The sequence below is a fragment of the Talpa occidentalis genome, unplaced genomic scaffold, assembly GCF_014898055.3.
Source record: "Talpa occidentalis isolate TD23 unplaced genomic scaffold, MPIMG_talOcc4v2.1 talOcc4.4, whole genome shotgun sequence".
Taxonomy (NCBI): domain Eukaryota; kingdom Metazoa; phylum Chordata; class Mammalia; order Eulipotyphla; family Talpidae; genus Talpa; species Talpa occidentalis.
The window spans coordinates 45,964,303-45,991,593 of record NW_023604295.1 but is presented as its reverse complement, the minus strand read 5'-3'; the positions used below and the strand labels follow the sequence as shown (position 1 = coordinate 45,991,593).

At 41.7% G+C, this 27,291-nt stretch overlaps 1 protein-coding gene across 2 annotated transcripts in view; it reads right to left on the bottom strand.

Moving 5' to 3' along the window:
- Positions 1-3,646: 3,646 nt before the first annotated feature.
- HGD (homogentisate 1,2-dioxygenase) overlaps positions 3,647-27,291 on the bottom strand; it is a 45,359-nt gene continuing 21,714 nt past the window's right edge. Inside the window, exons 5-14 of one of the 2 annotated variants that reach the window (XM_037524572.2) lie at positions 24,534-24,593; positions 22,408-22,499; positions 20,942-20,976; positions 20,066-20,145; positions 19,408-19,507; positions 17,315-17,439; positions 14,466-14,570; positions 11,812-11,938; positions 6,770-6,951; positions 3,647-4,000 (exon numbers count right to left, since the gene is read on the bottom strand). In XM_037524572.2, the coding sequence (XP_037380469.1) occupies positions 3,851-4,000; positions 6,770-6,951; positions 11,812-11,938; positions 14,466-14,570; positions 17,315-17,439; positions 19,408-19,507; positions 20,066-20,145; positions 20,942-20,976; positions 22,408-22,499; positions 24,534-24,593 (1,056 nt within the window). In that variant the 3' untranslated portion in view covers positions 3,647-3,850. The remainder of the gene's footprint in view (positions 4,001-6,769; positions 6,952-11,811; positions 11,939-14,465; positions 14,571-17,314; positions 17,440-19,407; positions 19,508-20,065; positions 20,146-20,941; positions 20,977-22,407; positions 22,500-24,533; positions 24,594-27,291) is intronic. The other variant, XM_037524574.2, reaches the window with a different exon arrangement.

Genomic DNA, 27,291 nt, shown 5'->3' with positions numbered 1-27,291 from the left:
TCTAACTCCTCCTTTACCCAGTCTGCATGGGATCAGAAAACATGCACAGTGTCCGTTCCTGTCCCTTACACTCCTTTACCTGGTCTGCATGGGATCAGAAAACCTGCACTGTGGTATTCCTGCCCTACATACCACTACAGCCTGGGTTTGATCCCAACCAGGGAGTTGGCCCCACATGTGGTGTAGGAGACCTCTCCTATCTTCCCCACTGCTTCCCTCAGCAGTGTGTTTCAGTAGATCTGCCTGTTCTGCTCCCACTCTGTCTCTAGGGAATCCTTTCACCCCCTGCACTTCTGGCCTGCACCCCAGTTCTTCTATGTGGGAGTTAAAAAAAAAAGGTGATTTTGGATACTTATATTTAGATTTTTTTCTAAAACAGTGGTCCTCCATTGGAATCACCTGAAGATTAGAAAAAAAAAAAAAATCACTTGGGTTCCATCCCCCGTGTTCCTGATTTAGTTGATTAAGTTATACTCTGGGCACTTGGAGTTTCAGAAGCTGCCAGAAGATCCAATGTACAGCTGAAAGGTCTAGGATAGGACTGCTCATCTCTGCACTATTGACATTCAGCCCTGGATAACCCTTGTTGTGGGAGACTGCCCTATGTATTGTATTTACTAGCATCCCTTGCCTTTACTGGCTAGAAACCCATAGCACCCTTCCCAATTAGGACAAACAAAAATACCTCTAGAGTCTGCTAGAAATATTTGCAGGGGTGAAGGGTAGTACAAAATTGCCCTTTGAGAACCATAGGTTGAGAACAACTACTCTTGTTCTGGGTTGTGAGAGAAGTCTCTAAAGAGAAAGAGCTGGGTGGCTTCTACTGTACCTTCCTTAACTGGAAAAAACTTTATGATGCCAAGGGGGATGTGCCAGAAAACCCTTCTGTCACTGGAAGAAATTTACTCAGGCTACCCTCCCCCCTTTTTAAGATTTTCCATAACTAGGTAGAGACAGGGCATATTTGTTGGGGAGCATGATAGAAGAGAATATCTTTGAAAATAGGAAATTAAGGAAGCAATATGGATCTTTCTAGCTGATCTAAAGCACACAAAAAGGGAAACTCAATCTCTTTTTAATTAGCATGAACAGCCTAACCTGGGTGAAATACTGTCTCCAGCTGAGGAGTTGCTGCTAGTAGTGGGGAGATAAAGGGCTGGATGCTAAATGGATGTAAACTCAGAACATTTCCTTAGCTCTAAGAGGCTTTGCCACCATGCTGATGATAAGGTCACCAAAATGGATGAGGTTAAGGTCAGAATGAGGTCATTCTGTAAAGCCTGGGGCTAGGAATAAAATATTTGAGTAGTTGTCTTAATTTGGGTATTTGCTAGAACTGCCTAGATGGTATCATAAGAGGGCATGGAAGTAGGAGGGAGGAAGTTAATAACGGGTGCAAGACCAGGACTGCCTTGTGTAATCCCTGGGAAGTTGCAGAGAGCCAGGGCGGAACACAGCCGCAGGTAAGGGTAAGAGAGCTGGTGTGTTTATCTATGAATTCCCAGTCCTTATTGATTGAGGGCTGCATCCAGGACCATTTAGCTCTCAGCATTTGTGCAGGGTTCTGGTTTGGCTTCAGGCACTTGCCCGAGTGGTACTGGGGATAGTGATTGCTGGAGGGCTGCTGGCAATTTACGCAGTGGGCCGTTTTTAAATATATTTAAAGGTATAAACTCTTTTGTTAATTAGTAACCTTTAATTTCTAAAGCAGAATTTTTATATTAAGCAACATTATGAAGGCACACCAACCTTTGTCACCTTCCAAGAAACATTTGAATGGTTGTTGGAGACCACGAAACCTTGGCCAGAAACCCAGCAGCGTCTGTCCCCAGCCCTGTCCTCAATGCCTCTTTCATTCAACTCACTAGTCGGTTCCTTCAGGTTCATTATTCACTCTGCTGTCACCTCATTAGTCTAGGTGAACGGTGATTTTGCCTTGGCTATTGCTGTAACCTCCTTCTGGGTTCCCACCTCCACTTTTCTTTCAGTTCCTTGAACCCGTAGACTTTTTCTTGGAATGCTCCTCCTCTCCATCCCGCCTATAGCCCAACCCTGCTCTTCCAATGATTTCATCCTTCCTGTCCTTTGGCTCTGGTTAAATGTCACTTCTTCACTGAACACCCTCCCCTAAGGAAAAATCTCTTTCATCTCACCTGTTATTCCCAAACAATTCCTGTTTGTTTTCTTCTTGGCACATTCCACAGTTTTTTAAATTATTTTGTTGGTTTCCCTTTCTAGAACGTAACCTCTAGAAGGACAAAGACCATGCTTTCTCCTTGACCACCTTACCTCTTGTAGAGTTGCCAGGTTTAGCAAATAAAAATATCGGCCTCCCAGTTAAATTTAAATGTCAGATAACCATGAATAATTTTTTAGTATAAGTATGTCCAAAATGTTGCAAATGATAAATTTACACTAAAAACAATTCAGAATTCACCTGACATTCAAATTTAACTGGATATCATGTATTTTATCTGGCAACCCTAGTTCCAAGGCCGACACATAACTGACTCTCATTACATATTGTTAAAATAAAACCTGGTAGCATATCAAAATTGCTACTATGGCAACAACGTGGGGGGAATGTGCTAAAACTGCAGAACGAAAGTAGGGCCAAATACAACTTTCCATTCCTTTCTGTTCTAATTTCCTGTCTTCTCACTCTGTGAGAACCTAATCAGCTCACCTCCAGGTCTTAGGCAGCCCAGGACTCTGGCAGGCAAGCTGACAACTAGAAGGGAGCTGTTAGGAGAAGCTTTCTTGAACGGTAGTGCCACAGATTTGTTGTGACCCTGTGCTCAGGCCTTGATCTTCTCTGGCCAAGATCTATCTAAGTTCACTAAGGGTAAAGATTACTTCTTTCCTTTCAATCATTCATCCTCAACATCCCACTTAGTAGCTGGTACATAGTGTGGAATTAATGTGTGTTTACTGAATGGAGTGACAATAGGGAGACTCATTGCCCTGGTTTGACCAGAATGGAGGGGTCTTCTGGAATGTTGGGTTTTCAGTGCAAAAATTGGGGCTGTTGTCACCCTCAGTGAATACACTTACTTTTGGTGGTTGGTGTCTTATCCATTATCTCCATGTTAGTTGCTATTGGCCCCAAGATTGGGCAGTGTACTGGACTGGCTTCCCATCTGTTTTAGGGTGAAACTGAAAGTTTGGAGCTAAGTTGACACATGTGCTTCCCTATGCCTGGATTGATTCCTACAAGTATGGTGTGGGCTTGGTTTCAGGATCACCTCGTATGTTGGCCTATCCTTTGTCCACAAAATATAAGACCATACCTACTAGAGCCCGAATAATTTCTACCATATTCCATTGGGCCCCCTCCATACTTTGCTCCCACTCTTCTTTTCTCACAGCCTCAGTATGCAGTCAGATTTGAAGGGTTTGTTTTGGTGTTGTCTCTTTGCTGTTTTCTACTTGCTGTGTGATTAGAGATTTTTAGATCCCCTTCCATGTGAGCTATGGGTCCTAGTGACTTGGCCTGGTGGTCTGCGGTAGAACTTTTGCTCCTAGAATAAAGGCACTTAGGCTAAGCACAAAGGAATGGGCCCCGGTCTCAGTTCTCTTTCACTGACCCCCAGTCCTGACTGTTATAGGTTGGCCTCATGAAGACTTGATTATGACCAAGTGCCACTTCCACAGAACATCAGCAAGTATTTATTAATTAAGTTGGCAGCCATAGAACTTTCTAAACACACTTCTACAAATGTCTGAATTACATGACTGAAAAAATGAGTTCTCATTTTGACCAACCTTTTCCCTTAATATTCCCAGAGGGTATAAAATTCTAAAGGAAGCAACACAATCCATTCTCAATTATGGTAGCAAAGCTCCAATCTCAATTAAGTCCTGTTGGGTTCCTGGAATTGGGGGTGAAGTGGCTCTTGAGAGGCTCCCAGCACTTGTAGTAGTTCTCATCCAAACAATTGCAGGTCTTGAGGCCCCACTTGGTGACGGCCATACTTAGAGATGATTCAAACATAAATGCCTGTAGGAAATCAGGTAAGGGAAGAAAAACAGGAGATGAGGTGGATAATAAAATACATTTGATTAGATGTCAAGAGATAGACGTCAGCGAGACCCTGTGAGTAGGCAGAATCATTGCATAATAAGTCACATGTGCTAACATGGAGGAGGGCCAACTCAAGTCTGGATTCTGCTTCTGTCCGTACCACTATAAGATGCTGCCAAACCCTTAACTTCTCAGAGCCTCAAGTTTCACGTTAGAAGATGGAACAAATCACTTAAGCCTCACACTGTCGTTGGAGTATTATAGCACTAAATTTGGTAACTCCAAGAGTATAAGTAGAAGAGGGCTAGGAATATTCATATTCTCAGGGGCCAAACTTGTCGTGGCTATGTCCTTGTGAGGGAGACCGTGCTCTCCATTTTGCAGAGGAGAAAACTAAGACTAAAGAAATAACTTGTTTAAGGTGATGGTAGCAAGAAATGGCAAAGCTGGGAGTTGAGCCTTTCTTTCCAGAAGTCTGACCAAAAAATGGGCTGGGAAAAGGAAAAGGAGGAAAACAGAGTGAGGGGGAGGTGGGAAGGAACAGGCGGCAATGGCTGTAGCCCTTTAGAAGTCCTACCCAGAGGGGTCTGAGTGGCGCATGTTCCCCTGTGTTTAGGAGGTTTTATCTGCAGCAGCAAAAAGATGCCAGTGCTCTGTGCCTCTCAGACATTCCAGTTTCACCATGTGATGAGTGTCCTACCCACTGTGGCTTTAAGAAAACAAAACAAAACCCTGTAATTCTTATGTGCTCTTATCCTTGGAAATTTTAAAAATATAGATGACAAAAGGAAAATGAAAAAATATCTCTTATGTCACAATCCATGGTATCCATGTTAATGTTTGCTTTTAATATATATTAACTTCTTTATGCCTAAAATAATGGAGATGACATGCTTAATATGGGGACCAACTGAGGGCATATGGAAGTACCATGCATATTATAAAGCACTATTCAGATATAGGGGTTGTTATTATTTTTAATTATGTTTATTGAAGTATCATTGGTTTACAACACTGTATATGTTTTAAGCGTCTAAGTTCATACCTCTACAAATTATCATACTTACCTACCAGAGCCCTAATAATTTCTACCATATTCCATTCGGACCTCTCCACACTTTGCTCCACCCTCCTTTTCTCGTAGCCTCAGTTCTGCAGTTAGATGTGAAGGATTTGTTTTGGTGTTATCTCTTTGCTAATTTCTACTTACTGTGTGAATGGAGTTTTTAGATCCCTTTTCAGGTGAGCTACAAGTATTGTATCAAGTTAATTCGTTCTTTCAAGTTGGAATAAGGTGAGGCATGTAAATGGGCCTGAGTTCAAGTTATATGATGAGAAATCGTGAGGGAGACCCCAAATTAGGACTAGGTAAAATATTGGGCCCTCAGTTACCAGCTAGTTCAACTCACTGGCTACCCAAGACCTCCTATTACATAGGACACATCTCTCTTTCCAGGCCCTAGACATGACTGAGACATGCGCTTCATAAAATTTACACCACTATCCTGTGCCTTATTGTTGCACAACACTGCTCCCTGGTAACACTGATTATCCAAAGTCAAGTTCGTCACCAGTGGTTACCAGTGGCAACTCTGGGGTAGCTTGTACACCTCCAGGACTCTGAGAAGGCAATAATTTAACGAATCATTAAACTTCATCTCATAGAGACAGGGATTCTACAGAAACCCTGCAGAGGCATCTCTAGGGGAAATAGAACCAAAGTCAAACAAATGGCACTCTGCAGCCTTCCACCCTCAGAGCAGCTCCAACCACTCTGGCTTGGGGTTGGGAATGAAAATAAACTGCATTTGGACAGAGGGTCAGGTAAAACACCTTGCTTAGGTAATTTGCAAGCTGGACATGGAGTTAGGCAGGTCTGTGTTACTGATTTTAAAGTCCAGTAGCATTGATGGCATTCGTTTTAAAATGTAAGCAAATTTGCATATGATTTAGCATAAAATTACCCCTTCTGGTCCATAAACGCTACCTCCAGGAATGCAAAAATAAAATAAAATCAAGTACCGCAGCCAACTGCAATTGTGTTTGGCTTCAATGTTTATAGCCTGACACAGAAGGAATACAAAACAGGTTTTAAATCCCATCAGTTTCATCCCATGGCAACAAAGAGCAAAAGAAAATGAGAAAACAGCTGAGAATTGCTGCCCAAAAGCCCTGACTGTAGTGAGGCAAAGGCTTCCTGACCCTCCTTGGGTATCACATGGGAAATGTGATACCCTGCATCCCCTGCTACTGTGGCCCTAGGGGATTGCTTTGGAGGTATAAGCAGGAGTTGACTCTGAGACAAAACATACACACAGGGCTATTTACAGATGAGGAAAGACCACCACATAGTATTAATAATGTCTCTTTACATTTGGACATGTTGCACAGTCTCTAAAGTTAAATCACAACCACTTACTGGGTTGGATACCATACCCATTCTACACATTGAAGCAAAGCACAAAGAAGTTAATGACTTGTTCAATCTCACACAGGAGCTAAGAGATGGATTTGAACCTGTGTCTGACTCAAGTCCCCATTTCTTTCAACCCTGCTCTCTCCAACAGACTAGCATGCACAGGCAGGTGATGTGCACATATACATAGAACACGTGCATGCACAGACACACAATCTCCTGCCCTGATTTCTTCTTTGTGATTTTGGAGAAATAAAAAGTAGTTACTTATTTTTTAACAAAGTTGGGAAGCTCAAAGGTTACCAGAGCTAGGTATGTAAGTTGCTTACCATGGTGCCATCTGCAACCCTCTCGGGTTCCAATTTGGATTTGCTGGCCTTCTCAAAGCAGTCATTGTCAGGACCATGGGGAGTCATTGTGCTGTGCAGGCTGCCACCTCCAGGCAGGAACCCGCCTTCCTTTGCCTCATAGTGACCTTTGATGAGTCCCATGAATTCACTCATGCAGTTCCCTGGAGGTTGGAAGCAGTTTATTTTTACTATCCAAGGCAAGACCCACAAAACATCAAGATCCCTCAAATATTATTTCCATGGTATGCCAAGAAGATAGGAGAATCTGATAATTTTTTTAGGAGTAATAAAGAATATAGATTAATATGACTACCACAAAACACTGATTAGAATGGAATTCTTGGTAGGCAAAACTCTACTTCATGACCATGTAGAATATCAAGAGTCTTGAGTTCTACTCAAGAAAGTAATTGTTTGAAAGAAATCTAGATCTAAAGAAAATCATGGACATTATTATTTAATAATAATTAAGATGCAGGTCATAATATATAGTGGATCATCTAGGCTTATCAACATTATGTTTTTTTCTCAGATTTGAACCCTTTTGCAATAGTCCCACAGAAGTACACGACATCATCATGTTTCTGGTTCTGAAGTTAGAAAAATGAAGTGGTGTGTGGTGTGTGTATGTGTGAGAGAGTGATGTAAAGAAAAGAACTCAGGGCTTGTAGGCCATTATCAACTGATAATCTGCATGAAAAGTTCTTAGTATCTATAAGCCAACTCCATAAATGCTTTATAGTCTAACAAATACATTCTATATCTGAATCTGATATCATCATATTTTTCAAGATGTCTCTTAAAGTTATTTTTCCCTTCCATTTCCATTGACATTTTTTTTTAATAGAATCCTAAAATCTTAAAATGGGAAAGGTTCCTATTTCCACTGAATACAGAAGAACTTTCTATATTATATCTGAAGATTACCCCTGGGGTTTTGCCTGCATGTCTCCTGTGAATGGAAGGTCTCTCTACTCAACAAGGCAATTTATCATATTATTAAAAAGCTCTGGGTGTTAGAAAGTTCTCTTATATTAAAAGGAAATTTGCTTTCATATAAGTTAAATGCATTGGTCCCAGTTGTCATTTCTAGAGTCATATAAATTTTGACAAAAATCACCTTGTTCCCACTGTTTCAATCTTATGCTTTATTGAAATAAATAACACATTTAGACAAGAATTTAAAAGAATTATAGCACACGAGTAAATAAAAGTGCCTTTCTAGCTATCTACCCATGTACCTACCCATTCATTCATTGGTCCATTTTCCATCCCACCCATCGGCTTATACCCGTCCATCCAGCATATGTAATTAGACACTGTGCTAAGCACTGTGGGAGAAATCACCTTCCTAATGTTGCTCATGGCCTGCCCTGTGAGAGTGCTGAGAGTGACAACTATAGATAGAGGAGATGTGGCATTGGTAGCCCTTGCAAAGTCAGACATTTCACATACTAGACACCCCAACCCTCTTCCTTGGGTGCCAAGTCCAGCCAAGTGCTAAAATACATCTCTAATTGGCTAAGCGACACCCATCTTCACCAGAAAACAAAATGCTCCTGTAGAAAAGATAAGGCTCAAATAACTACTTGTTTTGTCATGAAGCAGAAATAGAGGAAAAGAAGCAACTGCTAGCATAAATCATATTTTAAAGGCAATTCTTCTCATTAAATATGCTGCCACACTCTCCATTCCAGGATGTGTCCTCAGGGTCACCTTCATGGTTTAATTTTAAGAAGAGACCAAGACAGAATTCAGCTTTGATCTGAATATGAATTTATGTAGCAATGAGTTTGGTGATATTTGTACATCATTTTCTATATTTCAAAGAACACTGGGGAGGGTAGACCTCGCCTTTCTGATTAATGTTGAATCCAGTTGACTAAGATACCTTAAGATCACTGGAGGCAATATTTCTGCAGAAATACTTCTCTACTTCTACAAGGTCACATCAAAGTAGCAAAGATTTTGATTATTGCCAAAATAATATTTTTAATATTTCTGCTAAAAATAATTTCAAACTTGGGGTCCTGTGGTTTTTCTATCCATGTCAGGGCAAGTGTCCTTTCTGACATCTATTTATTCTGGAGCAAATTTACTTGAAAGTCTTTTAAAAAAATTATAAGAGGCATTTTATTTCTTTTAAGAGGCATTTTACAAGGCTGTTTGTTTCATTCAGTTTGCACTACAAACCAAAATCAAGGAGTGGGTTGACAGCTGAAGCACAGGAGCAAACTTACCCAAGACAGACTAACGTGTTACCTGGCTGAGGACACAAACCCAGACCAACTTCTCAGCATGTGGACGTTTTGCATCAGAATCACCTGACTTGCTAGCGCAAAATGGTTTGAGGTGAAACCTCAAAACCAACCAAACTCTCTGGGATTGGGCCCTTGGAATGAACTGTTTGTTTAAAAAAAAAAAACACCAAAACATTCGAGGGATATCATAACCCCTAATGTTATCAGAGTGTGGATCCTGGAACATCGGCATTAACATTACTTGGACACTTGTAAAAAACACAAATTCTCAGGCCCCAACCTGGACTTACTGAAGCAGAAAGGCTGAGGGAGGGGCCCAGAAATCTCTGTTTTATGAGTCCTCCAGATGATTCTGACACATACTAAAATTTGAGCACTGCTACCTCAGGCACTTAGAGCAACCTCAGTACAAGATCTTTGTGAAATAGTGAAGTGAGTATAGGTCCTAAGCCAGAGCACTTCTCTCTCCTTCACAAGAGGCCCTCCAGGGTTAACTTCCAGGAGGAGAACAGTTAGGGCCTGGCATGGACTAGGTGCTCTCATAAAGGACATAGTTTGTGATAACTTTATGCACAGAGCATCTGGTATCTTTGCAGTGGTAACTGATTATATTCTTTTCTCTGCCATAGTGGGGTCACTTCAAAAAGTTGGTACTGGAATTTGAGCAGACAGTGGTTTTCTTCCATTCTGAGAGCCTCACTTCTCCACTTTCTACAAATGCCTCAATTAGCCATTCACTGTCCTGTTGTATCCTGGCAGCTGGGAGCCAGTACATGTTGAGAGGAGCCTGATATAGATAAGAAGGTCTTGAGGTTAACTAAGGAAAGGAGTTTTGTTTTTTAGAATGTTCCAGCTGAAATACACCCCAGAGTCTTTACAGAATTCGCTTACAAAAATAGAACTTCTAGGAAGCAGAATTGTACATTGACCTTAAGGTTGGATTTATAGCTGGTTACAGCATAATGAAACATGCCAACCTCATTAAGTGCAGTCATGAAGTGGCATCTTGGTGATGCCTTCACGTATTAAATAAACATTTAATAGATGCATATCGAGTATTAGGCAATGTGCTAGGCATGTCACTGAGTGGTTAGAGTGTCTGCTGTGGCAGCAAACTGCCTTCAGTTAAATAATGACTCTACCACTTAACTAGTTGTGAGCCTTGAACAGTTCTTAATCTTTCTTGTCTCAGTCTCATCTGCTGAAATAAGAAGGGGTGAAGGGATAATGATACCACCGATCTTCTACAATTGTATGAGGATTAAATGAGCTAATCCTTTTAAAGGATTTAGAGTCACAAAAATGGTCACAAACATGGTCCATAACTGTTAGCTGTTAGTAATAACAATATGAACAAAATAAAAACAACAGGGCTGCCATCCTGTTGTAGATGACTAGAAATAAAAAAAAAAAAAAAAGGAGTCATACTGAATCTGGGTAAATAGAAAAGAGCCGACTGTTAGGTTGCAGCTCCAGGCATGTCACCTCCAGGAAGAAAATGAAACCAAGCCAGTGACCAGGCTGCTCAAGACTGAAATTCAACCAATCACCACTGACTAACTCTTCACCCAATTTGCATATTATTTTGCTATCTGGAACTTGATGGACTCTAAACCTATCCTAACGGCATATCAGCCCTGAGGAGGAACTCTTGCTCTGTCTTTGTGTATAGAAACCCCTCTCATCCCAGGGCAACCTGGAACACAATTCAAACACTTTAGGTTTGTGTCTCCTGGGCTGCCATCCTAAAGTCCAAAACAAACACCTTTTCTTTATTCCAGCTCTACCAGGCTTTGGTTTCTTGGTTCATATGGACAACAAATATTGTGCAGAAATGGCTCTCTCCATAGAACCCATCTCCTAGTGTGGACTGCAGTCTGCTTCACCTAGTAATTGGAGGAGGCATGCCTTATTGGTTCTTAGGTAGTAATGAGCTTTCCAAAAACAGCACACCGGCAGCTACTACCATTCCCCACAAAGCAGCATTTGAAATGTAAGGAAACTTTTTGCTTCACACTTTACCACATTTTCTGCCTCTCTCAGGGCCAGAGGAACTGGACCCTAACCATTATAGTGTTTCCATCTCAGAGTCAACACATCACCATATTAAAGTTGTGGTATAGAAGCAGCTAAAAATTGGGAGCAGCACTGATATGGGGCTAGAGAGGAAGGAAAAGCACCACATCTAGTACAGGAATCTGCACATACACAACACAGGCTGCACATACACACTCTATGTTTTCTTTAAATGAAAACTCTTGCTTTAAATTGAGATTCCTGCTCCGATGATGCCTGGAGGACTGATACCATCAGAACCAGAGGCAAGATAACCCAGATGCTGATAAACTCTAGGGGCTGACTGTGACAAAAACCAGAAACATCAAGTGTAATGGGCTCTCCTGATGTGCTGTTTGCTTATGGCTGTCTTTGTCTTACCCAATATAAAAAGGCCAGTGGAGATGAGAAGGCAGAATGGTTTCTTTAAGGCGTTATGCCCATTCTCTCAGATCACTGCTTAGCAATCTGAGAAAAATAAAGCTCTTATAGATTCAATTCCTGTCTCTGTTCATTGGCTTTTTGGCAGTGACAGGCAGCACCAGAACCCAGCCTATTCCAGTATCAGCATTTGGCTTTAGGTGATAGGATGCTGAACCCCAGCTAGGGCAGGATGTCCAGAAACACTTCATCAGTAATGGGTAATGCTCACTGCTTTGTTGCCTCTTTGCTTTCTAAGTGTGGCTTGGTGAAAGAGAGACTTACTGTGGTAATAAGGAGGCCTGAAAGTCTTATCGGCAACCCCCCATCGAGGTGGAAAGATGACGAAATCAGCGATGGCCACTCCAGGCCGGAGAGATTTGGCAGTCAACACGGTGAAAATGGAAGGGTCCTGTGAAAGCACAAGGGAGACTGAACACATAGAGAAAGGGAGGTGACTGAACAGTGCCACTCATGTCACCCACACATGAAGGTGTTTTTGAGTGACACGGTTTCTAATTAAAGCTCACAGGCCAGGCTAAGAAGTCTGGACTTGTCACCGAAATGCAGTAATCACTCATCTGACTATCCCCTCTTGCTGTGCTTGAAGCAAAATGAATTAACACCAGCTAACAGGATTCTGAGTTGTTTTTTCACCCCGCTGAGTTCCCATTTCCTGAAAGAACTACCCCGTGGGTCTGAGAACCAGTGGTGCCTGCTTTCCAACTTCAGCTCAGGATGACAGAATTGGGAAGTGTTACAGGGAGCTCTAGGCAGAGGATGCTGGGAGTAAGTTTGAAATAGAAATGAAACAATGTCTAAGTGATGGTATAGGTGTGCTCTTTTTTGGGGGAATAAAATTCCAGATGGTATCTTCAGGCAAAAGGTCTAAGAATTGATTCACTGCTCTTTTATCCATATTTGACTCTCAGGTCTAAAATACACCACTTGCCTCACTAGTTTTGGTGGTAGTGTACAGAGAATAGGTTGGGGGCAATACTATTATTTTAAAATAACTTTAGAATCCTTCAGTGGAAGGATTGAGATTGAATTTAATTGAGGTCAATAATTATGTTTGTTTTCAGCTGTCATGCTGGAGCTGGGATTCAAAGATGGTTGAGGATCTCTTCCTTGGCCTTTCAGCGTTATTGTCAGTGGTGGTGGTTGAAGGAGGGGCAATGTTTATAAAACAGGTGCATGAGCAACATATTACAGCAACGTGCCAAGGGCAATCCAGCTTTCAATAGAGATCCAAGAAAGTACAAGGAAAAGAGTACCTATGTCATCTGACAGGATCAGGGAAGACTTCTGAGAGGAGGTGACATTTGATGTAGGTCTTGAGGAATGGAAGAAGAGAGAAAAAAGAGGGGAGGAAGAGTTGAGGGAGGGAGGGAAAGCAGAGAGGAAAAGCCACTTTAAGCACAGAGCAGACATCAAATGTAGAGTTTTATTAAGAGGTAAGAAAGTTAAAGCTCAAGGTTCATTGACAGAAGATTGAGGGGCAAGAGGTGGTTCTGGAAAACAAATCCAGGACCAGATGGTGAAAAGCATCAGATACCACCATGGGGTGTCCACAGAGATTTTCTAATGCAGTAGTAGAATGATCAGATCTGACTTTTGGAAAAATAATTTTACAAAGATTGAACTTGTGTAAATGTGAGATAAAAAGCCAACTCTTATTGTTGCGAGGGTTAAGACACCTTCATCTGTCATGAGAAATAATCTGAAACTATTAAAAACAATGTAGTGAGGGACCTCCCTGGTGGCCTAGGGGTTAAGTCTCAGCACCATCACCACTGCGGCCTGAGTTCGATCCCTAGCCAGGGAGCTAACGCACATATGGTGCAGCAGACCCCTTCTGTCTCGCCTACTGCTCCCCTCAGCAGTGTATTTCAGTATATCTGCCTGTTCCGCTCCCTGCTCTGTCCCTGGTGAATCCTCTCACACACTTCTCCCCCCAACCCACCTGCACCTCTGGCCTACACTGCAGTTCTTCTATGCATAAATAAATACATCTTTTAAAAAAAGAAAGAAAGAAAAGGTAGTGGGCCTCAAATGCATCTGTATCTATGTCTTAGGATTCTTCTTAATGCTATTTTGGGATTGATGCTTCATTTTCTTTTCCCTTTTGGTTTTATTAACAGTTGCTGCTCTTCAGAATGGTAGTTTTGTACCTCCAGAGATAAGCTGAACCAGCTCAGACATCTTTCTGTCTCTGGTTCTCTGGCTTCTGTCCTAATTACCCTTTCAACTTGTGGTTAAAGTTAATCTATTATGAACTATGTTCCAAAATGAGATTTCCCCCTGGGGATCTCAGAATTAGCACTTTATCAAGAATGTGGGGCCTTGGGAGCTTGCACTGTAGACCAGGGACCTAATGGTGACTCCCCTCTCCATTGAATGAAGAATAGGACCAAGTTCATACTCTAGAATTTCTTTGGTTTAAACTCAAGCCTGAACATTACAAGGAACTTCAGTAGATGGCTGTCCTCTCCATCACTGCTAAAAAACAGTCAGAGCAAGCAGACTCAATATTTGTCAGCAGGACAGAAAGCTTTCTAAATCCAGAAATGGTTTCAGCAGGCCATCACTAACATTAGCAGTTGGTTTTCTTTTAGGAATAGATTTTCTATGCAGAAACTAAGTTTTACCCATCTATGAGAGTTTCTATGAATGGCTGTGTGGAATAGATAATGTTCAAGAGTGAGTGTTGAATATCAGACCTGGCCCCTCATCAGCTATGATATTTACTCCTTCACTAAAGTTTTGCTGCAGATAATTGAAATTCCTGTTGGCACAATGACAAATGACTATATCTTGGGCTTTCAAGGGTGTCACTGGAGATGTTAAATCTGTGAATGTCATTTTGAATGTCTTCTATGGACTCCTTCCACCCAAGGGTTGCTCCATCCCCAGGCTCCTCCATGATCCAGACTTACTGCGTGGTCAAAGGCCACAGCATTGATGACCATGAAGTTCTTCAAGTCGTACTTGTAGGGGGTATAGTTTCCATGCCAGGCCACAACATTGAATGGGGAGACATCCTGATCACACACACAGAGAAAAAAAAAAAAGCAAGAAAAGAATGACTCTAGATCTAATGTTTTTGTTGCTGTGGTTCCCCAGTTTGTACTTGGTACCACACTGTCTTTTTTCATTTGATTTTGTTCTGATAATTTAATAAGACCATCATTTGGGAGAAGCATAACCTGAATCATCCCGTGGTCATTTCACATGCCCTTAATTGCCCCCTCCTTCAGTCACTAACCCTAATTTTCCAGTTCAAAAGCTGCAGTTTAAAATGTGCAGCAGGAACCTCCCTGGTGGTGCAAGGGATTAAGCTCCGCACTCTGAAGCAATCCACAGCCTCTGTACCACAGTTCAATCCCCGGCCAGGGAGCAACCCACATGGCGAGGCAGACACCTCCTGTCTTGCCTGATGCTCCCCTCAGCAGTGTATTTCAGTCAATCTGCCTGTTCTGTTCCCCACTCTGTCTCTGGTGAATCCTCTCATCCCCCGCATCTCTGGCCTGTACCCAGCTCTTGCATGCATAAATAAATAAATCTTTAAAAAAAATGTGCACCAGAACACAGCACATTCTCCTAGTAGTAGTGCCTTTTCAACAATTTCTAACACATTTGGGATAATTTGTGGATGCCAGCAATTCTCAGCCAATCTGGACCACCTTCTGGGTTTCCTAGTGTGGAGGACAGACACTAGTCTACAGGTAATTGCTGCCTAGAGGGACTTTCAATAAACACATGCCTGGGTTGGGAGTGCAGAAAGGCAAGAAAGTCTCTAAGAGTTCTAGCTCCCAAGACTTGAGTTTTTAGAGCAACCCTGAGGTGATGCTTCTTGTGCCTGCCTTGCAATAGGAGACAAGCAGTGCACTGCTGCAGAAAGGTAGTGGGCTCTGCAGCTATGGGTCTGTATGGAAATATAATCCAACTCAGAACTTTCTAATGACTTTTTTTTAAAAAAAATTTTTATTTATTTATACAAGAACCGGGGTATAGGCCAGACGTGTGGAAGGGTGAGAGGATTCACCAGAGACAGAGCGGGGAACAGAACAGGCAGATTGACTGAAATACACTGCTGAGGGGAGCAGTGGGCACGACAGGAGAGGTCTGCTCGCCATGTGGGTATCTCCATGGCAGGCGGGGATCAAATTGGCACTGCAGAGGCTGCGGACAGCTTCACAGCTCTGCGCTCAACCCACTGAGCCACAGGGAGGCCCTCTAATGACTTTTAATGAAGGGATACTCACAAAGGTTTGACTAGGATTAAATAAACTGGCTAGACATGGTGAGTACCTGAGCCTAGAAATAGGGTCAGACATTGCCATTCCAGGTCTGTGGGAAACAATATTTAGATTTAGAGCATTTGTAGATTTCTGGAGCATTATTACTCTTACTTACTATGATAACTTTTTAGCTACTAATTTGATGCCACTGAGCACAAAGTTGGGATGAGGTGTGTTTATCAGCTCTTGCATGTCATTAAGAATTGGCTCCAGCATGCTACTGGGACTGCCCAACAGAAATGGAGATCACCAAGGGATGCAATCCCAAGCAGGGAGGATTCAGAAGAAGGAGATCCCAACTTGCCTTTTTTCCCACCTCCAATTTCCTGTGGATACCTCCCACTAGTTGAACTCAACCAAAAGTGGGCTGGCGAGGGAGCCTGGGTGATGCCTTCCAAGGCACAGACCAGGCAGAGAAGGGACAGTGGACCGAGGGGAGCTCACACAGAGAATTACCAGCACAGGATTCACTTGGAAAATAGATTCATCTAGCTGCTGGCTGTCTTTAAAATGATGGTTTGCTATCAATTGTATGTCAAAAATAAGATGGAGATATGCTGATAATGATTGTAGATTTTCATGCCCCAACCCCAGAGGTTATCATTTTTGCCATGTTGGAGTAGTATCTAAGGGTTTGCATTTTAAACTAGCCTCCCTGAGAATTTCTGATGCAAATGGTCTTAAACCACAGTTTGAAAAATCCTGACCAGAGAAAATGAGGGTAAAAATGTGTCAGTGATGGTGACAATGAAACTTCAGGGGTTAATTTTAAGCACAACTAGTTGACCTCTGCTGGTCAGCATACCTTCTAGATGTTGTTCAAGGAGAATAGCATGCCTTGGTAATATATAGGTAATAATTCAAATAAGCAAAAATAAAACAAACAAATGTTGGCAAATTGAAAACATCTTTGGTTTACTTTTATTACAAGTTATTTTAATGTGATATATTAGTATGTATATTAAGTGATAATGTAACATATGCTAATATAGCATATATGTTATTATTATTTTCTATGTCCTTTTTTATCTTCTGAGTTTATGAGACTGATGATATATACCAAGTCAAGCGAATTAATGACATTCTACTTGCTTTCAAACAATCATAGCTTGTATTGGAAATATGGAGGCCATTGATGAACGTAAACACTAGATGATCTCCATTAACTTGCTTCCCTTCACAGAACACATTTCACTGCCTGTATCTTACGTATTAGGTTTTCATAGCTTGTTGAATGGACAAAACATGACTTTTGGAAACAGATACATATGTTCAAATGATGGTTCTATCATTTACTGTGACATTTGGTAAATTAGTTGTCACTACCTTGCCTATTCTCTGACTACAAATAAGGCAAATAGTACCTTATTTACCGTATCTTAGTGGTGTGCTAAAGATAAAAGAATATAAGTATTCAACACTGGTCTTGGTGATTAGTAGTAATGATTCAGCCCTTCCCTTACCTGCCAATCCTCTTACTTTACCTGTTTAGCAGCAAACATCTTGCCCTGGTATTTATTAATCACTGTGTAGCCACCTGGCACTTGGCGATCTTCATACCAGGCAACAGGTATCAAAAAATCACGAGGATTGGCCAAGCCATTGGCTCCTAGAACATAACGACCCCAAAGTCGTTTAGAAATTTGTGAAGTCATACAGGAAAGATGCCCGTGGTTGTGCAAGGAGAAAGGGTTTTCTTCTATGTCAAAAGTGATTCTACAGTTTGCTTTCATTATTTAAAGACCTGGTACGCTTTTAGGAGAACCCAAAGAATTTGGTGGGGAGAAAAATCATGAAAATATCATCATCACCAGCATTACCTCCTAAAGTTATAGAGTGAATATGGTTTAAAAACATTTTGCATGCATTATCTCATCACCACAGGTGGGAGGAGGAGAGAGGAGAAACTAGAAAGGAGTAAAGGGGATGATATGATAGCATCCTAGATCTCTTCCCCCTCCAAGAGAACCCTGATAACTCTGAAACTCATCTGCAGCCCTTGGAAAGAGGGTTATGTACTCTTGCCCGGGGCATTCCTCTGCTCCTCAGACAGAACCAGAATCAATCCAAGTTTATCAAACTGTTCTGCTGTCTGACAAATCTGTCTGCCACTGAGGGAGAAAGTATTCAGGACTTGCCTGCTTACCTTTGCTTTGCAAGTGTTTCCTCCAGAGAAAGAAAATAAATCAAAAGACCAAAAATGAAAAGCATCAGTGCAAAAACATAATTTAACTCTGAGAGGAGAGACCTGGGGAGTGTTTTTCATTTCCAGCTCCCAGGGTTAAAAAAAATAAGCCCCCAGCTGGTTAGTAAATTATATATATTTTCCAGAGGGTATGTGTTCCATGAAACCTGGAGGCTCTGATGACTGTGGAGCAGCAGGAAGCCAGACCAAAGTGGGAAGAGCGGGTGGTGAGCAGGATGACAGACGGCCCACCATGGCTCCAGCTGCCTCTTTGCTGCCTCCCACCTTCCTCTGACTATTTGGATCCCCCCAGGGGAGTGACCAGAAGGCACATGCTGTCCTGTCCCTGTTTTGCTCTAAAAAAGCTGTTGACTAGGAAGAGAAGAAATGGGAGGTGTGGCCACCACCTTCAGCAAACACGCCAAAGATGAATCCAAGGGCCAATTTTCCCAACCACTCCTTTCACTCCAAGAGATGTTTTGAGAACAACCCCTCCCACCACCTTCACGTCTCTCCTGAATCTCCTGCCTCCAGAAGAATCGGGGGTGGGGGGACCTTGGTTCACTTTTGAAAGTTTTAATCTGCCTCATGGAAGCTGTGGTTTCCAGCACCTCCACAGCAGAGTGAGGTACGTTTTCTGACTGTTAAAGGTGTCAGTTTTGTGGCGTGTGCACTGTGGGAACGTGAGGTTTGTAGACTGAGTCTCGCAGGCCATTTCCCCTATTCATAGGAACATAGATGCTGCCATTTTTATGGCTTTCCGACTTTTTGCCTACGCACAACCCCTGACTTAAGAAAATGATCTCTCTCCTCTTCATTAAGCATTTACTTAAGCTGCCCACTTTCTCTTTCCCCAACTTGTCATGAAGAATTAGTCAAATCTGATCTCAGTAATCCAGACTTCTATATCCTTTTAGGGGAACATTGTTGAACCAGAAGTCTGTAATATACTGTCTTGCTCTCCATAGGTCTAGGTGCTATTTTAGAGAGATTTACAGTGGGTTGACTTGGCTCATTTTCTCTAATGTGTTTATTTTATGGGAAGAGGCTTGTGTTACTCTTGATGAGGTTCCTGTCATTACTCTCAGCACAACATGAGCACCAAGACTAGATGATGAACTGATAAACTGATCAGCTCATTGATGAAGATTTCAGTTCCTCAGATGGGTCAGTCATTCTCAGTGGAGGCCCTGAACTTAGAGGTCTAAAAAGAAAGTATGGGAGTTCTAATAGTTTTCTGAATTTCCCAGGTACACTTGGTCTATAGAAGAAATTATCTAGAGAAGACAAATTTTGAGTGAGATAATGAGGGGAAAAGGATGTTTAACTCTCATGCAATTATCTGTGTCAGCTATCTCAAGCGAGGTTTAGAGGCCTGTAGTGAAGGTTTACCAATTGGTCCCAGGTCAGGCAACTCAAAGTGGACACCGTAGACCTCCAGGATGTAGCCCCTGGTCTCCTCAAAGACATCTATGCTGAACCGCATTCCTCTCTGGAACAGAAGTAGACACCCGCACCTGTGTACTCTCAAATCATAACTGTACTTATAAAGAAGCCACCCCAGAACCACAGTCAGCCCCACATGCAAAAGTAAAGCCTTAATCTGTTGAGCTATATTGGAGAGATGACCAACTCAGAGATGAGTTGAAAGGAAAAATTTAGCTCCTAATCACATCTGTGACCAAACAAATGTTAGTTTAATCTCTTATTGGGTCAGAGATAATAGAGCCCTGATTTAGTGAAAATTTTAAGAATTCCATCTTTACTGCCTTTCACTCCAACCAGGGCAACAGGCCTATCCAGACGGTGTACAGATATTTAGAAAGTGAGTTGACATTACTCTTTATTTCATGGCTGTGTGCTATTTTAAAACAATGCAGGCACCCAAGCCTGCTTACCCTTCTGCACAAGGAGTCTTCTGCGTAAATCCAACTTCCTCCCATTGCCCAGACATGACAGAGAAATTTTAGAGTTGGAAATAGCAGCAGCTGCAACATCTGATTGCTCCCAAATTAGGGAGAGGCAGGGAGGAGAAGGACACATCACCAACCTGAATGACGCAGATTTCATTGGGTTGCACAAGCATCTTGCCAAACTCAGTGTAAATGAGAAGTTTCCCTTTCTGGGGAACTAACAAAAAACACAGGGCAGCAATGAGCAATTCTTTTCATATAAGAATCACTTTATGAGTAAGAGATTTAAGGGTTGCATTCACTTTTTCATTCCAAATGAAAAGAGCTTTATAAGTCTCAGGGAAAAATGTATATTCTGACAACTTAGGTTAGCAATTTTCCTATCTGGAAGAACAAGAATGAAAAATTGGACTAAACTTGTATTTGGTTGCTAGACAAGGAGCTTACAGATGCACAATTCTGGGGAGTGACCAAAAAGAGCAGTAGAAAAAGGATGGAAAATCCTTCATTTCTAATAGTTCTAGCACAAGTTAGACATTTGTCTTTCTAGTAATTACATTGAAATGTTGACTCCAAAACATTGACCATAAAACCATCAAATAGAATGGGAAGACCCAAGAAATCTCTAATAGATATTCCTTTTTGGATGGTTTCATGAAAATTTGTATTTAGATTGCAGATATAAAGGATGGATATCTTGAGAGAGTTTGAAGGCAAATAGAGTTAACTTAATCACATGTTGGCATTATTCTTCATTTCTTTCGAACTGCCCAGTCTTCCCATATCAGAGAGTCCCAGAAGAGATGAGCAAAGACAGAGAAAACAGGAAATAGAGTAGGGAGTTTGAGGTATGCTAGGAATCATTTGCAAACTACCAATGGCCTCTAGACTTCAGTCTATAAATTCCACTAAATAAGACAGATTGAAGGATGAAGGAAAATAATATGTATAAAAAAGCAGCTTGCTATATGTATTAATTCACAATGAGGGGATCTAAAATCTCTCAAACTTACCAATCAAGAAGTCTCCATCTGAATTGTAAAAGCATCTACAAACAAATAGAATGACTCCTGTGATTATTAGTTCTAACACAATCCAGACAAAATAATTCACCTCACAAATTGTTTAGTACCCACCATGTGCCAGGCTTCATTTTGGGTAAGAAAAGGTAGACAAAATGACCCAATCTCTCTACCCACATGCAGTTTAGAGTCAAGTAGGAAGTCAGACAGCAATCACATAGAGAACTATATCACTGCAAATGGCAATGGCACAATCAAAATCAAGTTAAGGGGAATGAAAGAATAATGCGCCTTATCTATTCTGAGATGTCAGTAAAGGCTTCCCTGAAGAAGGGATATTTGACTTGAGATCTAAAGGTCATATATAGGCAAGGATTGGGGAGAGGGTAGATTTCAGGCAGAAAGAATGGCATGCGCAAATGCTCTGAGGCAGAACAACACATGGCAGACTAAAAGAACTGAATGGAGGATGGTGTGACTTAAGTGTAAAGAGAGGAGGTGGACTGATATGAGGTTGGACCAAAAGGACATTCAGTAGCTTGTCATAGGTCTGGGATCTTGACCCTGATTCATGATCCAGAGAGGTTAAATATTTGCCCACCTTCACTTATCCTGGAAGAACAGAATTGAGCTTTGGGTACTAAGGTCTGATTCCAGTAAGAACCAGCTATGATATTCTGCTTCCCAAAGAAAAGTCAGGAATGCCATTTATTAATGCTTTTCTAATTTTAAAAAAATTCAATAGGTAAGCTCCTCATGTAGGATCTATAAGCTTACACAATTATCAGCTAAAGCCAAATCTAACAGGTCAGCCAGGCTCCATCAAGTGGCCTTAATGGTGGCTCATCCAGTATGGCTTTGGACTCACTCACAGTCCTGGGAATCTCAAGAACTTTAGAGTATTTTGACTGAAACCTGGTTAAAGTCCAATGCCTCTTGTACTACTCCTGCTTCCCAGGGCCCCATCATGCCTTTTCTATTTGCATTGTGATGTGACATTCTTATTTATGTCACAGGAGTCAGCCAAGAGATACACATCTTTGGTATCCACAGGGGGTTGGTTCCAGGATGCAAATGGACATTCAAATCTTCAGATGTCTCTCACATAAAATTGCATAGTGCTTCATCTAGCCTATGCACACCTCCTGTACCATTTCATACCTAATAAAATGTAAAAGCTATATAAATAGCTGTGTTGTTTAGGGATAAATGACAAGAAAGAGTCTGTACATGTTTAGCACAGAAGAATCCAGTGTAGGCCTAACTCCATGGCAGGAATCTTCCATTTGCAGTTGTTGAATCGGAGGCTGTGGAGCCCATGGAGACAGCAGGTCAACTGTGTTCATTTAATTGTCATTATTAATAAAGGTATATCAACATGGCTTGAGAAAAAGACAAAACAAAACCTCTGGTCTCCAGCCCTGGAGAACAGGGACATCCTCCCACTGAGCTCTTACCTGTTCACCATGGAGGTGTTGCAGAGGAAAATGTGGACAGCAAGCCCATTGCAAGACTTGATGTCTCCAGCTCCACACAAGGTGTGTAGACCCTGAGAGAGACCCACAGGAGAAGGAAGGATGAGTGTGAATAGTGCCCAGACCAGCCCTCCTCATGGCCTCTGAGACCACGAAGATGAGCTATGTTCTTCTGTTAGTAATCACTGGGACATTTGGGATCCAGGCTGCTCTAGGGAGGCCAGGATTTACTAACCTATGTTTGGTGGACAGTGGCTCATCCTAGTTGCCAGTCATGGCCCTATGTCTGGATTGTCTTAATGGCCACATCAGATCACCTTACAGAGGATCTGTTCATTACTTGACATTTATCAGTTTAGTGCTTATGATCAAACTGAAGGAGAGTTTCCTTTGAAGGTAAAATCAGGTCCCTAGGAGGCTTGGGGAGGAACGTTGCAGCAATAGGGACTAAATAATATCCTTTAAAAATATCTCAACATGTGGATAGCCCAATGCTTATAAACAGGGTCAGAACTAATCTCTCCAGAACAGGAGAGAGAAAATCATTCTGACCAACTATAATTGATATCCACATTCCAAGAAAGCTTAACACATGGGTCATCTCAAATCAGTCCTCAACGCCAAACCTGAAGATGGAGTGCCCAAAAGGAAGGAGCTCTGCTCCTCCTTATATTCATTATTCATACAGAATGAGGAATTTCTTTATATATTTGAACTCAGTCTGCAAGTTAGTGGTCTATTTAAATGAGTCAACACAGGGTTTGGATCACTAGGATGAATAAGGAATTTAGTGTGATCCAACAATTTGGCCTCTGCTTGGGCACTAAGACTCTCTGTAAGTAATCTGTGAGCCGAGGTTGGTCTGCAGAAACTTTCCCAGGCTTCTCTGAGTCCCACCCCCTTGCAGCTACCCTCCTCCTCCTCCTACTCTTCCTCCATATACTCCTTGCCCTGAGTGCAGGTACTCCAATACTCCCAGTGCCCATAGCTATCAAGCAGAACTTCTAATCAGCATTGTACTAACTAGAGTAGCCACCCTGAATTGATGCTATCCTAACCCATACGTCCATTTTGGGGCATTCTTGAACTTGGGTGAGAGAAAAATATGTTTATTTTCACTAATTTGAAATTTCTCATTTCTTTCAATTAATATGCATATAAGCAACCAGACACAGTAGTATTGGAAGTGCCTATAACCTTGTCACTGATAGAAATCATATGTCTTTCTTATCACTTTATAGTTGTTCCAATATCCCAAAATATTATTAGATCTGTTCCTACATCTTGTGATTGAGTGCACTTATAAGGAAGCATGTATGTTACTATAAACCAACCAAAACTTTTTTTTGATAAGAGAGAAAGCCATATAGAAGTTTAATAATAACATGTATACCCACTGTATGCCTGGAGAGACCCAGCATGACTCACCCATGTGACTTTAGACACCATCTTAAATAGCTTAACTAAGACAGGGGGAGTTGGGGAAAGAAAGGGAAGTTAACTAGGACATTTACTGGGGAAAACAAAGGTACTTCTGCCTTCGCCAATCCAATAAGGGGGTTAGGTCTTCCTGGAATAGACTCTTACAGAAATAAGTTTATATATAAGCATCAAACACAACTTTCACCCAACATCTGAAGCCTCCCATGAAACAAACCTCTTGCCAAAAACTCGTTTTGGGATGGTCGATTACCAAATTTGTTATATTAATATTTTATCATTGTATTTCAATACAATTGGCTTCTTTATAATTTTGTGTAATTTTATGCATTTAAAAATGCAGGCTTCACCTGCTTATCCAAAGAGCCCATGGAATAAAATAGCTACAAACCCCTATTGTAGCTCCCCAGAAAGGAACCTGCAGTAGATGCTCAATTTCCATTGGTCATTCGGAGATGTGTAAATATCTCCTGAGTGCCCTTTGGTGTCAGGGGCCATCTGGTGCCTGTAAGAAAGATGTCCCTCGGCCAGCCCTGCAAGCGGAGACAGGTGGTGCTGTCTCTGCATCCGGCCGCTAAGGCCGCTTCTGCTTGGCATTCAGCCTGGAGTGCTGCATCACTCACGTGGAAGAGGAAAACAGAGGAAAGCTATGGATGGTATTGACTTACACTCACGAAGTCCACTTTCTTCTGAGATGTTTTTGGAATCTCAAATGGTTTCCATCTAAGCTGGAAAAAAAAATACAGGAAAATTATTCCACAAGGGGAAACCATAGACCTTCTAAATAAATAGCATCGATTACCCAGAAAAAGGACAGCTGCTCCCTCTGTGAAGCTCTGAGTGTGATTTTGATATTTTAAAGTTAGTAATCATCCATCATTTCCTTAAAGGGGCTCTGCTGTGTTCTGTGCTGTATCTGTGTGTGTGTGCACGCACACACACACATACACACACACATAGCTTTTGTTCTTTAGCCATTTACATTACAAAAATAAAAAGATCATAACTTCTTATTTCAGGAGCTGTTTGTTTCCGTTAACATTTTGCTCAGGCACATCAGTGAGATTTGACTGATGCTGCTTTTCATGCTATTTATAATCAGTTCCCTTTCCTGGCATGCCAGCCTCTCTGTGTGGGCTCCTGACACTTCAGGGGAAGGTTCTACTTCTGATTCCAGCCCTTGGAATTTTGAATTATTTCTTTAAGGAAAAAGAAAAATACCCAGCTGAGAATGGATTTGGTAAATGCAATGCCAGGTTCAGCTTTCTTCACCAAACCCTGCGTTTGTCCCCAGGCTGCCTGATGGTTCAGTTTAAATCACAACAATCTTTAATTTAATAATGAAATGATCTAAGGAAGTGGGGAGAGAAACCAGCAGGTCCAGGCCCTACTCAAAGTGTCAGCCCAGCACTTATTAATCAACTTGGCAGCAGGCCTGCTGCAGCCAGCCTGGCAGCTGGTAAACCTAGCAGCCTCAGGACACATCTCATGGGGTGGCCTGCACCCCAAGAGCTGGCTCTACTGGCTGCAGCACCTGGTCAAGGCAGGCAGGCAGTGCCTCCATTAGGTGGTGAGCTGGTTCATTCAGTGTTTCAGGAGGCAGCCAGATGGGAAGGATGCAGTACATGGAAAGGGAGGAGCTGGAGCTGGACTGCTGCCCTGATAAACACAATAAGGCAACAGCCTCTATGTCTTAAAAGCACAGCAGGATTATCACATTCTGGGACTACTTTAAAAGAATGTATAATGTTGATTTGAAAAAAACATGTTAAAATTATGTTTCAGAAAGAAGGACAAGATTTAGGATTAATTCCATTCCCAAGAATGACATTTCCTGGGGCAAAAGGAAGGAGGACCTGAGACCAAGGATCTAAAAAAGGGTTTCTCATCTTTGGTACAATTGATATTTTGTAGCAGATAATGCTCTGTTGTGGCGGATGTCCTGTGCATTGCAAATGTTTAGCAGCATCCCTGACTTCTATTCACTAGATGCCAATAGCACTTCCTAAAGTTGTAACAACCAAAAATGTCTCCATATTTGTTAAATGTCACTGAAGGGAAAGATCTCCCCTGGTTGAGAACCACTGATCTAGGGGGATATGCCCCTGACATTAGCTAAGCACTGTTAAGCTCTGCTGGCTTTTTAATAGGAGGTTCTTGTCAATTACTAACCATTACCTGCTGCTTCACTCTACAGTAGCAATGCAGCATTTATATATCCAGGAAGACTGTGTGGAAGATAATACTATCAAGAATCTTGGTTCCAAGAACAGTCATAATTTTAGATTTCCCAGTGGAAAGGATTTAAATATCAAATCGATGCCTGGGAAACCTTAGATCTTTCAGAGATTCTGAGTCCTGGCTCACCATGAGAATCATCTGGAGTCTTTGAGAACCAACACCAAATTAAATCAGATTGTGAAGGTGGACCTACGCATCAGCATTTTATAAAACTCTTTTATCAAAGCCCTTCTAATGTGCACACCCAATCCAGAAATTCTATAATTCTTGTATTGCTGAACAAAGTATCATATTCAGAAAAGTCTACTCAGCCAAGCAAGCAAGCAAGCAAGCAAGCCACCAGTCAATCAATCAAATTGTGGTATCTTGAGTCAGTTGTGACAGTGACATCCTGTTATCAAATAGTAAGGATGTTTAAATAATACAAGTCTATGCATTTACAAATCTAAGGAAGAAAGGAAGGAGGGCAAGAGAAGAGAAAGAAGAAAGGAGAGGGGTTGGGAGGGGAAGAGGATTGGGGGGCAGTGTAGGGACTGGAGAGAGAGAGAGAATGAATGATCCTGCTTGTTTTGATGCAAAAAAATAACACCTTTGTACATTTGTACATCTCCTGAAGTTAAAACACTTGATATGGGTAGAAATGATGTTCTGGCCCCCAGAAAAGAGGTGTAACTTCTGTGAGTGGGAAAAAATGAACCCGAGATACAGAGCTTGGAGCAGTGTACCCAGGTGCTTATGTAGGGGGCAGCATTTAATAAGGCCCATATCCTGGATGAGGCAGCGCCTTGAATAACCTTTCCTATTTTTGAAAAAAAAAAAGCCTGTCAAAATGATAGATATGGTGTAGGAAAAGGAGTAATTTATCTGCTGAGTTTGATGGCAACAGATTGCACAAGACATATTTAGAATATCATGAAGGATAATGAAGATACCAAGGTGGTTCTGATAAACTCAGTATCTACAAGAAGGAGCAAGCTTTTGAATTTCAGGCAAGAAATTTTGATCAGGAGCTTTGGTGTGATAGCTTGTTAAATGTTAGGAGGGAAAGTTGGAGAGAGGATGAACAGGAAAGTTCATAGAGTAGAGGAGAGTAACTTCTGCTAAATCCAGGGGTTCAGCTTAATTTCATGCTGTGATATAGAAGCCCTCTGATCTGAGGTCAGCCCAAGGGGGCTGTATATTGCG